This window comes from Lampetra planeri, chromosome 48 (assembly GCF_965212315.1).
Source record: "Lampetra planeri chromosome 48, kcLamPlan1.2.h2, whole genome shotgun sequence".
In the NCBI taxonomy this organism is placed as follows: domain Eukaryota; kingdom Metazoa; phylum Chordata; class Hyperoartia; order Petromyzontiformes; family Petromyzontidae; genus Lampetra; species Lampetra planeri.
This window is the reverse complement of record NC_136154.1, coordinates 4,843,455-4,859,874: the sequence shown is the minus strand read 5'-3', so window position 1 is coordinate 4,859,874 and position 16,420 is coordinate 4,843,455. Positions and strand designations below refer to the sequence as shown.

The 16,420-nt window shown below is 43.9% G+C and overlaps 1 protein-coding gene across 2 annotated transcripts in view; it reads right to left on the bottom strand.

The window, feature by feature from the left end:
• Nucleotides 1-5,283: 5,283 nt before the first annotated feature.
• The window catches only part of LOC144733875 (receptor-type tyrosine-protein phosphatase beta-like), a 122,958-nt gene continuing 111,821 nt past the window's right edge, over nt 5,284-16,420 (bottom strand). For both annotated transcript variants that reach the window (XM_078615882.1, XM_078615881.1), the window contains exons 17-19: nt 10,946-10,984; nt 9,360-9,488; nt 5,284-8,511 (exon numbers count right to left, since the gene is read on the bottom strand). In XM_078615882.1, the coding sequence (XP_078472008.1) occupies nt 8,388-8,511; nt 9,360-9,488; nt 10,946-10,984 (292 nt within the window). In that variant the 3' untranslated portion in view covers nt 5,284-8,387. The remainder of the gene's footprint in view (nt 8,512-9,359; nt 9,489-10,945; nt 10,985-16,420) is intronic.

Here is a 16,420-nt window from a genome sequence, read left to right as displayed (position 1 = left end):
AAACTAAGTTGCCTCTGTGGTAGCAGTTACATTGGGGAAACCAAACGACATGTCTCAGACCGCATCCGTGAACATAAAGCTGACCTGAAACACGGTAGGACAAACACCTCAGCCGTGGCAGATCACTGTTACAACTCAGTGGGCTCACATGACATTGACTTCTCCAAGACAGAGGTTCTCTGCAAGCCATCTGGCTATCATGAGAGATTCGTTCATGAGGCGATCCACATATACAAACACAGAGACAATTTTAACCGAGAAGATGGATTCTGGCTTAGCAATCACTGGAAGGACGTAATAAACCATTTCGATACACATTAGGGTGGGTAGAATAATACATAGTGTTATATTAAAATGTATAAGGTATAGGGTGGTTTATAGCAATACAGTATGTAATTTAATGTTGGGGTTGCCTATGGCAGTATATAGTACGGTATAGACGCGTGTGATGTAAGAGAATAAAGTTTAGATGGAAGCATATTATATATTTTTTTACAACGTAGAATTTTTTATGTATTACTTACTGTTAGTAACTCAGCTTATTGTAGAGTATAGAAAGTATACTGATGATGCTATGTAGTTTATACTTTAGTTTGTTATGCAGTTTTTACTTTAGTTTTTTACGTGGTTGTTTAGTAACTGCAGCTACATACTATTAACATTCCTTTCCTTTGTTAATGCTACCCCCCTCCCCCCCCCCTTTGATGCTGCTAATCCTGCATAATGCACGGGCATAGTATTGATTTGGAACCCCCCCCGCCCACCTCCTACGCATTTTCCATATGCTGAATTCCTCTTGATATGCAAATTATTTTGTTTAGGCGCTCTTCTTCCCACCTCCCCCCCTCTAACCCAGCTTAAATATACGCTCCAAGCTTGGAGGTGCTTCATTCTTCGCCTGAGGACGGCTGCTTGCGTTGTGGCCGAAACGTCGTGAGAATTGTTTTATTATGTTTTGTTTTTATTATTTTATTACTTCCCTTCTACGTGACTTTACCGAAAGAACCAAGAAGATGAATCCCTGCAGTCACGAAAGCTTTAAATCGAAATTGTTCCTACCTGTATAACATTTGTCCCTGACACGAAGGGGTACTGCCCCTTCGTGTCAGGGATGTACAGCCTCCGGGCTAGCGTGTCCTACCCAACTCGGGACTACACTCTCTATCGGGTCTCCAGGTATCACCACTGGCCCACTACAACACGGCTCCGACAAGAGCCTCGGTTGAGGGCTCTCAGGGTCCTAGGCTTGGGATGTCTTCAGTTCTTCGATGGGACGACCACCCCGGGTCTCGTTCAGAGGACTGGCTTTTATACACATGTCAGGGCTCACTCCGCCCCTAGCTACTCCTCCCTTCTCGAACCCCATGTTGACCTATTGGCATAGTAGTAGACTAACATGCACGTAGCGCCTTAACAATGTCGCTACATCACTCCCCCCCTCTCGTAGCAAACAGCCGTCTCGGCTGTCAACAATCCCCTTAAAAAGTGTAATAACGAACATGCAATGTACGTGAGCCTCTGAACAATCAACATGAACGAAACCAAAAATATATATAATTAAACTACCCGTCATAAATACCCAAGCCCGACTGTACAAATATATAGTATTTACATAAATACAACGAGTCATGTCAGCCGCGCTTGAGTCCATGACCCCCCCCCCCCTCCCCACGTTAGACGTACCCTAAACAATGCAATCAAAGGCAACAAGAAATGACCAACAGTGTGCGGTACTCATTGGGAGCTTGTGCAGAAGTGTATGTTTTGGAAGGGTCAAAAAAATCGTTGGGTTTTGGACCGAGTTCTCGTGGCCGGACGCGACGGGAGCACATACCAGCAGCGACGACCCCAACGAATTTGCACGCATTGCGGGTAAACGATGTGCACCACAACAACAGGCCCCCTCCTTGGTTTAAATAATTTGGGTGATGTCCCCACTTGGGACCTGCGGGCAGTGGAGCCACGCTTTGTTACCAGAATTCCACCTGTGGTCAGAGGTGCGCGAGCCCTGAAGACGCTCATTAGCCATTTGCCGTGACTCTGAATTCATCCTTGAAGCCTCCCGTGCCTCAGTCAGCTTCTCGCTCTTAAAACGAAGTGAATCTGCAATTTTGGAAGTGGTTTTAGGCGGAATTATACCGAATTGAACGTCAATAGGGGGGTCGTGGTCCCCGCTGTACATAAGGTAAAAAGATGAGTAGCCGTTTGAAGCGTGAGGGGCCATACGGTACGTGGCTAACACACGTGGGATGCGCAAATCCCAATCTTGCTGGGATTCGCTCACCTGGTGGCTGAGCATCGCTGCGGATATCTGATTTAACCGCTCAACCATTCCATCAGTTTATGGGTGGTATGGTGATGTACGCACTTTCTGAGTGCCAAGCAGGTAGCACACCTCACGCAACAATTTAGAAGATACATGTTTCCCCTGGTCTGTAAGTAGCCTTTCCGGCACCCCCTTATCCATAACGTACACGTTGAGGAATGCTTCCGTGATGGCCGCCGCGGATTGGTTAGGGAAAGGCCAGGCCATGGGCCATCGTGTAAAGTATTCTGCCCCAACCAATAAATACATATTCCCACGAGGGGTGGCGGGAAAAGGCCCCAAGATGTCAAAAGCCACAAGCTCATTAATCCGTGAAACTTTGATAGATTGCAATGGTGGGCAGCAGGGCTTTGCCAGGCGATTTCGCCATGCACACTGGACACATCTCTTTAGCAAGTCGGCAACGTCAGCAGCCATGCCCGGCCAGAAAAAAGTCCTTATGGATCATATCGAGCGTTTTGTGCACACCTAGGTGCATCAGCCGCTCATGGACGGCCCACACAATATTCCCACGCAGGGCTGTGGGCACCACGACAACATGTCGGCGGGCAGCTTCATCCCGGCACATCAGTAGGCCATCTTTCAGAATTATTGTGGCTAAGCACACTCGACTATCAACCTTATCTGGTCACCCACTACTCAATCTTAATTTTGGAGCTTTCGTGACTGCAGGAATTATTCTTTGTTTCTTTCGGTTAAGTCACGTCTAAAGATAAAATAATAAATTAAAATAATAGCGACGTTTCGATTACAACACAAGCAATCGTCATCAGGCATACAAGAAATAGCAACAAAAATCTAACTAGAAAACTATAGACAGACATACAAGCAGACAGACATCAACGGCACACAGAGAGAGGACACACATCGGCACAAAGAAAGAGGGGCTGCCCCTGTGACGGTCCCTTAAACATAGAGATGGGGGGCGGGGACGGAGAGAGGGAGGGGGCAGAGAAAACCAGCACATCAATGAGTGTACGGCAACGTACCGCTGCTGCAAACAAGATGACGACATGACACGGGCACGCAAGCTTGAAAACTAGGAGAAAGGCACACGAAAATTAAATAACCTAGCAAAATATCGAAATGTGATGTAATACAACACAGAGAGTCGGTTAACACACAATTAACGCATAGCCTGGTTGATTACGTATACCAAAGATTGCTAAGTTAGAATTTTAAGTGTGAAAATTCCAAAGAGGGGACACAGGCAGAGAAAACACATAGCCAGAGAGAGAAAAGGATAAGCTTAAAACTTCCCCGTAGAAGTGGTTCAATCTTAATTTTGGAGCTTTCGTGACTGCAGGAATTATTCTTTGTTTCTTTCGGTTAAGTCACGTCTAAAGATAAAATAATAAATTAAAATAATAGCGACGTTTCGATTACAACACAAGCAATCGTCATCAGGCATAAAAGAAATAGCAACAAAAATCTAACTAGAAAACTATAGTTTTCTAGTTAGATTTTTGTAATCGAAACGTCGCTATTATTCTAATTTATTATTTTATCTTTAGACGTGACTTAACCGAAAGAAACAAAGAATAATTCCTGCAGTCACGAAAGCTCCAAAATTAAGATTGAACCACTTCTACGGGGAAGTTTTAAGCTTATCCTTTTCTCTCTATGGCTATGTGTTCTCTCTGCCTGTGTCCCCTCTTTGGAATTTTCACACTTAAAATTCTAACTTAGCAATCTTTGGGATACGTAATCAACCAGGCTATGCGTTAATTGTGTGTTAACCGACTCTCTGTGTTGTATTACATCACATTTCGATATTTTGCTAGGTTATTTAATTTTCGTGTGCCTTTCTCCTAGTTTTCAAGCTTGCGTGCCCGTGTCACGTCGTCATCTTGTTTGCAGCAGCGGTACGTTGCCGTACACTCATTGATGTGCTGGTTTTCTCTGCCCCCTCCCTTTCTCCGTCCCCGCCCCCCATCTCTATGTTTAAGGGACCGTCACAGGGGCGGCCCCTCTCTCTTTGTGCCGATGTGTGTCCTCTCTCTGTGTGCCGTTGATGTCTGTCTGCTTGTATGTCTGTCTATAGTTTTCTAGTTAGATTTTTGTTGCTATTTCTTTTATGCCTGATGACGATTGCTTGTGTTGTAATCGAAATGTCGCTATTATTTTAATTTATTATTTTATCTTTAGACGTGACTTAACCGAAAGAAACAAAGAATAGCACCCACTACTCCTCTACACATGTGAAGAAATGTGAAATGTGCATAGCTCATTCAACACAGCATCCAGGTCAGATCCCCTCCAGATTATGAAAATGAGGGTCGTATAAAAGGCAAATAAAACACGGAGGAGAATTAAAGACAGGTGGCACCAGCTAGAAGGTCTGATCCACCGCTGGAGTGTGGGACCACCACACCCGAGTTCACCTGGAGGGCCTGATCCACTGCTGGAGTGTGGGGCAACCACACCGAGTGCACCTGGAGGGCCTGATCCACTGCTGGAGTGTGAGGCAACCACACCAGTGTGCACCTGGAGGGCCTGATCCACTGCTGGAGTGTGGGGCAACGACACCAGGGTGCACCTGGAGGGCCTGATCCACTGCTGGAGTGTGGGGCAACGACACCAGGGTGCACCTGCAGGGCCTGATCCACTGCTCGAGTGTGGGGCAACCACACCAGGGTGCACCTGGAGGGCCTGATCCACTGCTGGAGTGTGAAGGTCTGACAGTGTAGCAAGTGTGGAGCAGTGGTTCTCAACCTTGTTTGGCTACGACCGTACTGTTACCCCCTTGTTGAATTTAATTTCAACCGAGTAACCCACTCCCCTTCCCTGACTCAACGTGGTTCAGATAAATAATTATCACGAATAACAAACGTTGATATTTTAACCAATCGTTCGTACGTAGCCAACTGCTAATCGGAGGTGTGAGGGGGGGGCGACAAACTAAACGCAACAAAATTTAATAAAAAATAAATAAAAACACAACTTTCTTACGATAATTTGTGGCAGGTTATACACTTTATTTGAAGGTGTTTATTCCATGGAGGTAATCGTAAAAAATGATAACGATTTGCTGCTAAGATTGCGAGCGATGAGTTGTACCATGTGGAAACTCGTGCGTCGAATTATATCTCCTGATGAGAAAATCCGTCCGAGTACAGAAAATCCTTTGCCCATCGTGGCAGAAGGGGGCAGGGGTTACTTTCTTGAAAAGAGCGGCAATCGGAAAATCCACGATCTGCTAACTCCAAAGGCTTATGGGAAAACGAGGGTTTGGTTCGCAGTTCTGTTAACCCCCATCATGTTTGTGTTTATTGTGTTTGTTTTTGTAGCGTTCTGAACCCGTGCCCCCTACTGGGACATCTATGGAAAGGAGCCTTATAGGTCATCAGATTCCTCCTGAAGTATAAATATTCTGATTTTGTAATACGACACCCTCCGTTTATCTTATGTGACCCTACATCAATCGAAGCATTACACAGGAAGTATTTTTTACGTAAAATATTAATATTGTCGAGTGTTTAAATATACCTTGCACGGTTAATGTATAGAATGAAAACAAATTGTGCTTTACAATACTGTACACGTATCGACGCGCGGTACTGAGCACGTATCAGCGTACGGTACTTCACACTACAGGGCGAAAGATTGCGGGTGGCTGAATCCTTCCTTTCTCCTCACTGGAAGCTGGCTGGGAGGACCACCACGTGGCCTGGGAGATGAGACGGAGACGAGATGGCCGCTGTGCTACAGCAGCAACATCATTACGAGCAAAATTTCGATTTAAAGCTTTCGTGACTGCTGGGATTCGTCTTCTTGGTTTTTTCGGTAAAGTCACATAGAATGGAAATAATAAAGTAATAAAAAAATAATGTAATAATTCTCACGACGTTTCGTCCACAACGCAAGCAGCCGTCCTCAGGTGAAGAACAGGTCTGTCGAGAAGACAGAGTCATTCAGACTCTGTCTCGGCTGCTTGCGTTGTGGCCGAAACGTCGTGAGAATTATTTTATTATGTTTTATTTGTATTATTTCCATTCTACGTGACTTTACCGAAAGAACCAAGAAGATCATTACGAGCAGTGCGGTGCCGAAGCTGTACAGCAGCAATCTCGCGGGGTAAACCTCGAATGGTCAAGCTGTCAGAGGAGGGCGCAATTGGCGAACTCTACACCTCGATACATTTGCCGAAAAACCGAGATGGCTAAACCCGCGAGAGGGAAGGGTTTTCTGTATGGCATCAAACTGCGTGTTATGTTCTCTTGATAGCGACCTCTTGTAGTAAACTTTCTGATGAACACTTTGATAGCAGCTGAAACTTACAGAAAATTAGCTCGACAATCCGTCCTTGCATGTCTCATGCAGAAGTGTTTGTGAAAAATATGAGTTAATTGATGCGGGTGTCGGTAAAGTTTTAAGATTATCAAAGCAGATGCTCCTGATAAAGCTAAGTACCTGTCATAACGAATGATAAAGTTTCGTCATTAAGTAACATTTTTAATGGAACAAATGGGTATGAAAATGTAAGATGTTTCATATATTTCCCTTTACTTTCATGTATGATAACTAAACCTGCAGGTTAACTTTAAACCAGTTGTATTATGTAGTGGATACATATCGATTACATTGTCTTATAAAGTGGATACATATACATTATATAGTAAATAGAAATCAAAAATAATTATACATGCAAATATGGTGGCGCACCATCCATGTTACAAGAGTACCTTTACCCATACAATTGGTAATATGAATACATTTTAACGCGAAATTTGCAAAGGGGTCAGGTTTGGCATTTACCATGCTTGTGAAAATTATATTATTTCATGCACGTTTGCTTAGTATCTCAGTCTTCCATCCTGCGTGTCCGTGACTCGGTCGTCACAATGTGACAACAAATGAGTCCCGACAGTCAACCGATTATCTTAAAGAATAACAACAAATTAACACATTTTATAGATTCACCCCTATATAGTCTATGCAGGTAAATAATACATATATTTATATCACACTTATATTTGGCATTATCCATGGCTTTGTTTTGTCGGGGCCAGCAGTCTCTACCTTTACCCAGAATGTGGACCCGATGCAGACAATGCATGATTTTGGTCGATCTTCCACGGATATTATGTGCACAACCCGAAATAGAATCCACACAAAATATGGCAGATGCGGTTACTTGAAGCATAAATGGAAATAAACATAAAAATTATATAGTAGTAATGTACCTGTGGTTACCCAGAGTAGACCATAGAAGGTATGACGTCTCAATGCCCAATTCACAAATGTGAAGGAGGGAGGCATCATCAGAGCAGTACTATCCACTAGATATGACGCAGTCATCTGGATCGACCACCTCAATGTAAAATTATAGTTGTTACTCTACACCTACATCAGCCATGAGAAGACTTATTTATAGATGTCCACTGAGACCATTACACTTGCATAGGTACCCTTAGACTCGTACAGAGACCTATAATAATTACAATTTCATAGAGTGCCCTTAAACAATCGTTCTCAGGGCGCTATGCACGAAAAGGCGGAAATAGTTAACATCAACCAAGGTAAGAAGAAGGAAGAAAGACGTTTGAAATTAAGTAACGAGAGAAAGCGATTTTAAACAAGATATGTTTTTAGTCAAGATTTGAAGCATCTTGGACATCCCCTTGACCTCGAAGGGCAACGCGTTCCAGAGTTTAGAAGCCGCAATTGCAAAGGCGCCATCACCCCCAAGTGCGAAGCCTAGACTTTGGGACAGTGAGCAATGCTGAATATGACGATCTTAATGATCTCAATGGAATATATGACTGAAGGAGGTCATGAATATAGGGAGTAGCAAGTCCATTTGAGGCCTTGAATTCTAGCTGTTTCTGCAAGAACAACATCTGTTCTCATTTTCGTGCAATTTCTGCCTGCTGGTGGCATAACATTATCACACCTAGTCAATTTGTACCTGGCATGGATGAATTAACCTTGAGGACGAGATAAGATTGACCTTGGCATGAACCCAGCACAGGAAAAGTCTGCTTAATTTTTTTTAAGTCAGTAGATTTGAGACTTTTTTTTAGATCAAACAGAAGGAGGTGGAGAGTGACTTGAATGGCTATTTCACATTGACGTATGCATTGTCGGGGACGAGATAGGTGGGATCGGAACTGCCCTCGGTCTTGGCATCATCTTCTCCTGCCTTCGATGATGTACCTGAGTGGTGGTCCTCTTGGGGTGTACTTGAATAAGATGAAAATAAAACGTTTGAGTATGATGATCCATCACACATGTAACATAATAACAATCTAAACTGGAGAGCAGCACAGACTGTTACTAACATAACGTTAAAACAATAAACACATTTAAGAATTACACGGATCTACAGTTTTTTAGAAGTCTGCTTCAGAGATGAAATGTGCTGTTAATTATGGATTTTGATGTGCTGAATTCAAATATGACGTCTATGTATATTGTGTAGATAGAGTTTAACTCATAAATTGTAAGCCTAGGTCTTTGCATGTGTTTATGGTTGCTTTACATGATAAAATGTCAATAAATCAGCAAAAGAGTATATTAATAAAATGTGTTATGAAACAAAAGGCAAACACTATTAAGTATACATAAGTACATAGTTTAATCCTTATTCAGTGTCTACTCTGCATTTCTTGGTATATATCTTGTATGCATTAAATGGATCTCTTGTCACTGAACAGCAATAGTCTGCAAGAATTGATGGGCTCCATTTGCCCAGATAGCGTTAATCCATTGTTGCAATGTCCTGCAATGTCTGGACGTTTTGAAGGTGTATTCACTTAAAAAGTAACGTCATATATTAATTTTCGTTTTTTTTTTTCATTTTAGAAGAGTGAGATATAAAAGGTGAGATATAAAAGGACTGCTATTAAATCGATTTGATTTCGATTTTGATTTTTAAATCGACGAAGCCTGAATCAGAATGTGATACATTTTAAATGTAAAGTGTAAATGTTTCTAACTTGTATCAAGTATTACCCATATAATTGTTCATTGCATGAACTAGGCGCTTACATTCAGCATGATTATAACTAATTTTGACTTGCCCACGTACCGATTATCCAGATCTTCATAAACCGAGTCGTCAGGAATCACGTATTCATTGCCGGCCTCATGACTTGCATCACAAACATCATTTTTCATGTCACTTGGTATAGCTGGGAGATCGTCCCATTTTCTTGTGCTTTAAAAATAAAATGGCATTACATTATATTCTGAGCATTTTTTTATTTCAACATGCAGGCAATTTGCAAAAAGTACTGTTATCGGAAAGGTAGCTAAAACTGATGTTGCCGGCCTCAAACCACAACAACACCATCCACTGCGCTGTCATTCCATACCCGTTGAGTTTTAATGTTTGTACTTTTTTCCCTTAGGAATATAATTACATAATTATTCACTTTAGAAATAAATACTTGAATCGTGTTCTTCCTTGTCGAAACGTGTCTACAAATAGACAGTTTACATCAATGGAAGCTCCTCCCCTCCAACTTGTAACTTACGGAATCTACATGTTTTAGCTCATTGTAGTGTTTCCAAAATTGGAATAAAAAAATTGCCATTTTATGTAGAAGCCACGGGAGCCATGTACTTTTAAAAAACTAGAGAACTGCGTTTTATGTTTTTTTGTGCTTCACGCCCCTCGCACCTCGATGAGCACCGTTGAATACGTACGTATGAAAGAGGTTCAACATGGGTACATACATACAAAAGGAGGAGATTCTCAGTGGTGACCACATACGATTCGTCGAAGAGACAACCAGAGCATGCAGGTACTAAGACACCAACTCGTGAATAATGCCACCGCTAATGCTAGAAATAGTTAAAAAAAAGCTAAATCTAATTTCACCACCATTATTTAATGACTGCAGGTCATTGCGAACTGCCTAAGTGACATCAAACCATGCTGAGAATTCTAGATATTCAGTGTACTGTGTATGTCCACGACTCAAAAAGAATAAGTTGTGTACCGTATCGCACTGGTTGTTATTATTATAACATATGTCGATGATCTCAAATGCTGTACAAGACACAGAAGCAAGCACTAATAAAAAATAACTCTTGAAAAAATGTTTAAAGCCATTTTATAAATTAACTAATAATAATTGAACAAATGGAAGCGTATACACTTTTTTATTTTACAAGGTAAGGCCCACTGAACTATGTAGTTATTTTTCAGAAGTGACCTGGCCACGAATGATAACTCAACAAAGTGGTGTATCACAGAGGAATGTATAGCAGCCTAATATTCAAGTGCAAACGCCTGTTTCCAAATTTGGAGGGAAAAACCACTGGGCCTGGAGAAAAATTCACGCCACCATGGGCAGAACATATAAACTTAAAAATATACAGGTGTCAGCGCATAGATAGAACTCATGACCTACCGCACACCCACCAAGGTGGTTCACATCTCGCTACCGGGGCGTCGTAAAACATAAATATGTTTTATGACCATATTTATGTGAATAATTATAAATGTTTTACGACATCCTTTAATCAAGTTCACAGATCCTGATATTTTGTAGAAGAGAGTTCCATAGTCTGAGGGCCACAAAGAATCTCCAGATCTTCTGAGGGAGACTCGTAATGGGGAGCTAGATAAGTGGATGAGACAAGCAGATAAGAGAAATTAATACTTACCTAGTTTGCTGTGTGGAATCGGGTCTCTTGAAACAATTCCTGTAGAAAGAGGGACATGTTTGGAACATTTTACCAAGAGGAAGACTACTCGGTGGACAGACACACAGATGAATGGACAGACAGAAACAGTGATAGGTCTAGGAACGATCTGAGTTCCTGGCGATTAATCTGGGCAGATGCCTGTATTTAAAACTGGGCTAAACCCAGTTGCCAATGGCTGCACAAAAACCTGACAACATACATTTTCTCCTGCACTTTTCACAAATTCCAGCTCTGACAATTACAAACTCAGGTCATAAACTTTCGTTAAAGTAAATATATACTAGATGATATTTCAGGAAATAGCGTTTCTTTATAACATTGGTGAAGAAGGACCATTATCCAAAACGTCATCTATTGTATTTCTTTTTAGAGCATCGGTATTAACAAATGCGTTTAGTTTTTGTTATATATGCTCGTGAACTACTGCCAATGCATTATTACAAAAATACTGTATTCAAATAATAGGTTTGAATGCCATGTGGTGAATATTGCTTATTCCGTAGCTTGGCGAGTAGGAATCTGCTGCCCCCTACTGTATGACTATGTATACATTAGGGGGAAGCTTCACAAATCGGAGGTGCAGGGGAAGGACAAGGAACTAAACACAAAAATAAGTTAAAGAAATTAGTTTGTTCATCGTGATCATTTCAAAGTGCCAAGCGCTAGAGGAATCCTAATATCGGATAAAAGAGCGTTCTAGACGGGCGCAGGAGTGCATCCGAAAGCGCACAATGCAATAACCATCTTTGTTTGATGGCCAGGCAAAAGCCACTGCTTCTGAAAGGATGACCGGAGTGTGACTGACTCAGACGTTACATTAAGGAATATTGGACATAGTTGTGTGAAATCTGGTTCCCCACAGACCATTGGCTAACACGGGGTGATGCACTACTCTGCGAGAGAACCGAACGGATCATTTGTCTCATGATGAAACGTTGATAGCACTTTCAAAATAGCACTGTAGGCAAAGATACATCATCACCAAAACTTAATTAATTACTTTATTTAGGAAAGAAGAGTTGGCTTTTTATAATGAGACTGCGTGAGTTAAGAGGGACACTGATCAGAGTCTCGAAGAATTGCCAAGTAACCCCACATCCCATGCGGTGTTGGATTTATGACCCTTTTTCCAAAATTCATATTAAGAATAATTCTGCCAATTTTTTTTGTATCAATCGCGGGGTCACTTGGAGCGCAAATAAAGGTTGTAGCACCAACTTTCACCACAGCTGCCTTTCACACTCGAGGCCAGAGGGCAGGAGATGAACCATAAAAAGATAATGACACCCTCTCTCCCGCCAACTGAAGGGTCAGTAAAAAATAAACACACATGCCCCCCCCCCCCCCCCGACGAAAGAGAACACAGGCGTTTCGTTTTGGTTAACTTTGTCATGTTTCTTCAAATAACAAAAATCCAAAACTTAGCGACAAAGATTAAGTTAACATTATCGCAGTACGCCTCACACTCACTCCAAGTAAAGAAAAACAAGCTAAAATCTACATCAGTTACTATTATTTCCCATTCATTATTTTAATACAAATGTCATTTATTTGTATCTTTATCTACACGACCAATCCAAAACGAATTCCCTAACCTCGGGATATCAGATAATAACAATAACTCGAGAACAAACAGCAGGAACGAAGGTTAGTAAAACCCTACGAAATACGTGGTAACAATAATGCTAAAATCACAAATCTTTAATAAACACAAACCAAATAATAATTACGAGTAGTAGACAAAGGGGTCACCTAGAAGAATTAAAGGCGAAATAAGTCAGTCATACCTAACCAGGGTGTAATGTACTCCATTGGAAAAGAGCTTCCCAACCGTCTTTGTCTTCCCGCAGCATGGATAGCAAGATTTGCACACACAAGCAAAGAACATCTCCCCATTAAAAAAAAATCAAACCTCGATGGAAATACCGTGAACCCGGCTACAACATACCTTGAATCACTTACAATCAAAATTACAAGTAATGTTATAATAAGTAAAGTGAGTCTCATTTTAACTTCCAACAGTTAACGGAAAAACTTGGAAGTTTGTGTGAGACAAAGAGCAATGCCCAGAGCCAGGGAAGTGGCTTTCACAAAGAGTTTTATTGCAAGTTGGGCATCTGTGTTCCATGGATGAAAAGATTGCTTGGGGAAGGAGATTTAACAGATGTCTCAATAAAACACACGGACACACATACCACTCCCCCTCCCCACAGCCAGCGACATCATCGAAAATCAAGCCATTGTGAACAGAGAGAGAGGGGAGGGAATATACAATTCTAAGTACGAACACGATTCACAAATCGTCAGTCTTGTTTCAGCCTTGCTCAGGCTTGCGGTGCCGTCGCGAGGGAGCAGGCATCGACATACCATGGGTGTCATGTCTCACAGAGAGAAGTGTTGAGTAGCTCGCAAAGTCAACGATTGCGACAAGTGGTATTGTACTAAGCCTTCACAGTTGTTTAAGAGGTGTGTGAATACAATTCACATCTTTTGAGAGGGAGCACCAGCAAAAGCGCCAGAAATCATCACCACGGACGCAGGAGCTCATCATCCCCACTGACGCAGGAGATCATCACCAACGACGCAGAAGAAGACTCCGCAACTTATCAAGTATAGAGAGGCGCGCTGGGTAGCGGCATGCTAAACCAAGCAAGAGTTCTGCGCCAACAGAATAAGTATCGCGACACCGAACCGCTGCAGTGCGTGTGAGACTGGCGAAGATTCCAGTTAACACTCGTGAAATAGCAAAAGCGCCCAACGTCGACCAGGCAACGAACAAGAGGATCATTCATCGCCAGAGAACCCGGAGCCGGAGAGCGCGCACAGCTGCGTCGCCCAGTGCCCAGAGCATAAAGGTGCCAGCCACTAGCGCACGAGCGAACGAGCACCGGGCGCCACTGGGGGCCACCGGGCACCACCGAGCACCACCAGCGACCGAGCCACTTCAAGGACAACATCGTGCCAACGCCGCTCATCTAGTTGCGGATAGAGAAAGCCGGTGGCTCACTGCAGGCACGCCCGAGCGAGAGAGAACTTCTCCGACGCGCCAGGCGTCTGCTCCCACAATAATGTATCAAGGGGACAATCAAACGCCCCCACACAATGGAATCAACCCTAGCCAATCATAAGAAGACTAATTATAAAAGTGCATGGACCATCAGCTGGCCGTGAAGGCATCGCGGCTCATCAAACGATAAGAATACGTCGTTGATAAGTGCGTTAGTCGTTTTTATTTATTTATAGTTACTTTTTTGCCACATAAATTACCAATAGATTCATCGAGATAAACTAAACTTTTGAAACCGCGGGGAGCCCGTACACAAATTCCCACAGCGAGCCTTTGTGATGGACGCCGCCGCATAATGTGCATAACTAAGGCACCCTGCATAAGAAAGCGATTGAACAGCACATGCCCCACACATGGCAGGAGGGGGAGCGAAGAGTACGTGGGAAGGGGGGGGGGGGCTGAGTCCGGGAATTCGAATTAAAGGGAGCGTAGTGAGGTAGAGGGATCTGACTTCACTTCAAGAGGCCCGCGTTCAAGTCGGCTCCCAGCTCTGCCCTCCGGACGTCCGCGTGACGTGTCCAGACGAGCATCGAGGAAAAGTCACAGGACGCCGAATACTTCGTACCTGTGAACGCGTGTAGTGCTACGTATACAGCGGCTCGCCTCGTGGGAGCGCTGCGCAGGGCAACGCGAGAGTGGGTGTCGCGTGTGGAGGTGCGTGTGTGCGCGTGCGTTCACTCCGTGTATGATACAGCGTGGGAGCGCTGCGTGAGGCGGGATGAGTAGGGGCGTCGCGTTCGAATGCCAGCGACACCTTAGCGGGTATTAGGGCGATGTGGCAACGCAAAGGGAATAGGGGATGCGTGAGGGAGAGACCCCGGGGGCCAACGGCCCCCACAGCTGCACGCTCACAGAGAGAGAATATCGTGTTAAACCTGTTTCTTTGCCATAGGAACTTGTCCACGAATTAATTCAAGCTTAGCCAGAGATATGAATCTTCCGTAAGAGGGCACGCCCATCGTCGCACACCATTGTTCCAAGACATTTCATGAAATATATAATCTTGCCGATGAATCTATTGACGTATACTTTCGCCTTTGGGGTATAATAATTTGCTTTCATTGCTTTTCGTATGACTATCATTGCATGCCTGTTTTAAAGACTCTGCGCAAATCACTTAAATCCAATTTCTCTGCGCTAATCATGGCACTTTTTTACCATCGTCATTATCCAAGTCCTGTGGCGATGGGTGAGCGACGAAGCAGCAGGCACGGATATGCTGGAAGCTGTAGCCGCAAAACCTGCACGCAGGCGGCTCAGGATATTGGTCATTCCCTCGCTGGACCGAAGCAGCAGTGAAGTCCGGCAGCACCCTGAGTGACTGAGCAGCCCTATTCAGGATCACACTGCTCACCTCCGTAGTGAGGAAAGGGTTAGATTCCAAGAACACAGGATGAGATGTTACTATCCTTTGTGCAAGCACTTCCAAGAGTTCATGAACAGTGAGCCTGGTGAAATTTGGGGAGCGCATCGTCAGTAGTGTACCTTTAGTTCCTAAGGTGTTTCGGCCTTTCATACTATACACCCTCCCCAAAGGCGGCCAGCGACAGGGTGATCAATCCTACGCTTGCGTCCCATTCCCAATTAGTCATAGGAGTTGCCTTGTTGTTGATAGCCAACATCCCATGGGACTATGCATGGCAGGGGCGTCCTCCTCCCTGAGTCAATCATTGTTGACCGCATACCTCCTGGCCCTCTCACTTCAGGGCCCAGCTGGGGTCTTTCCTCTTCATCCAGAGCCACTGACTGCTGCCTTCTGCCGCCTCCGATACAGCTCTGATTGCCGAACGCTGGCTCTGGCCCTTAATTCCCAGGTCTCTAAGCAGTCTGGTTGTAGATGTTGCCACAAAACCTCAGCAGCCCACCTCCACTGGTCGGACTTCTGTGTTCCAGCCATGATGCAGTGCTTCAGCAGCTAGATCGGCATAGCGCAGATGTTTTCGCTCATAAGCCTCATCTACTGAGTCCTCCCAGGGTACTGTGAGCTCGATGATGAAGACCTTCTTGAGCGAACGGGACCAGAGCACCATGTCAGGTCTTAGGGTGGTGTTTGCGATCTCCGGAGGAAACACAAGTTGCCGGCCAATGTCAGCTAGCATTTTCCAGTCGCGGGCGAAGCGCAGCTGGTCTCGCTCTAATGGTGTAGAGCCGCTCTTCGGTGGTTTAGCCCCTTCGCGGACAAAAGTCGTCCGTAAGGGGTGTGATGCTGCTGGGGGTGGTAGAGAGTTGGTGGCAGCTCGCTTGTCCTCCAGGGCCGACGCAAGGTTTTTAAGGACTTGGTTGTGACGCCAAGTGTAGCGTCTTTGGGTGAGGTTTGTTTTACACCCTGTGAGAATGTGCCTGAGGTTGGCTGGCATGGAACAGAG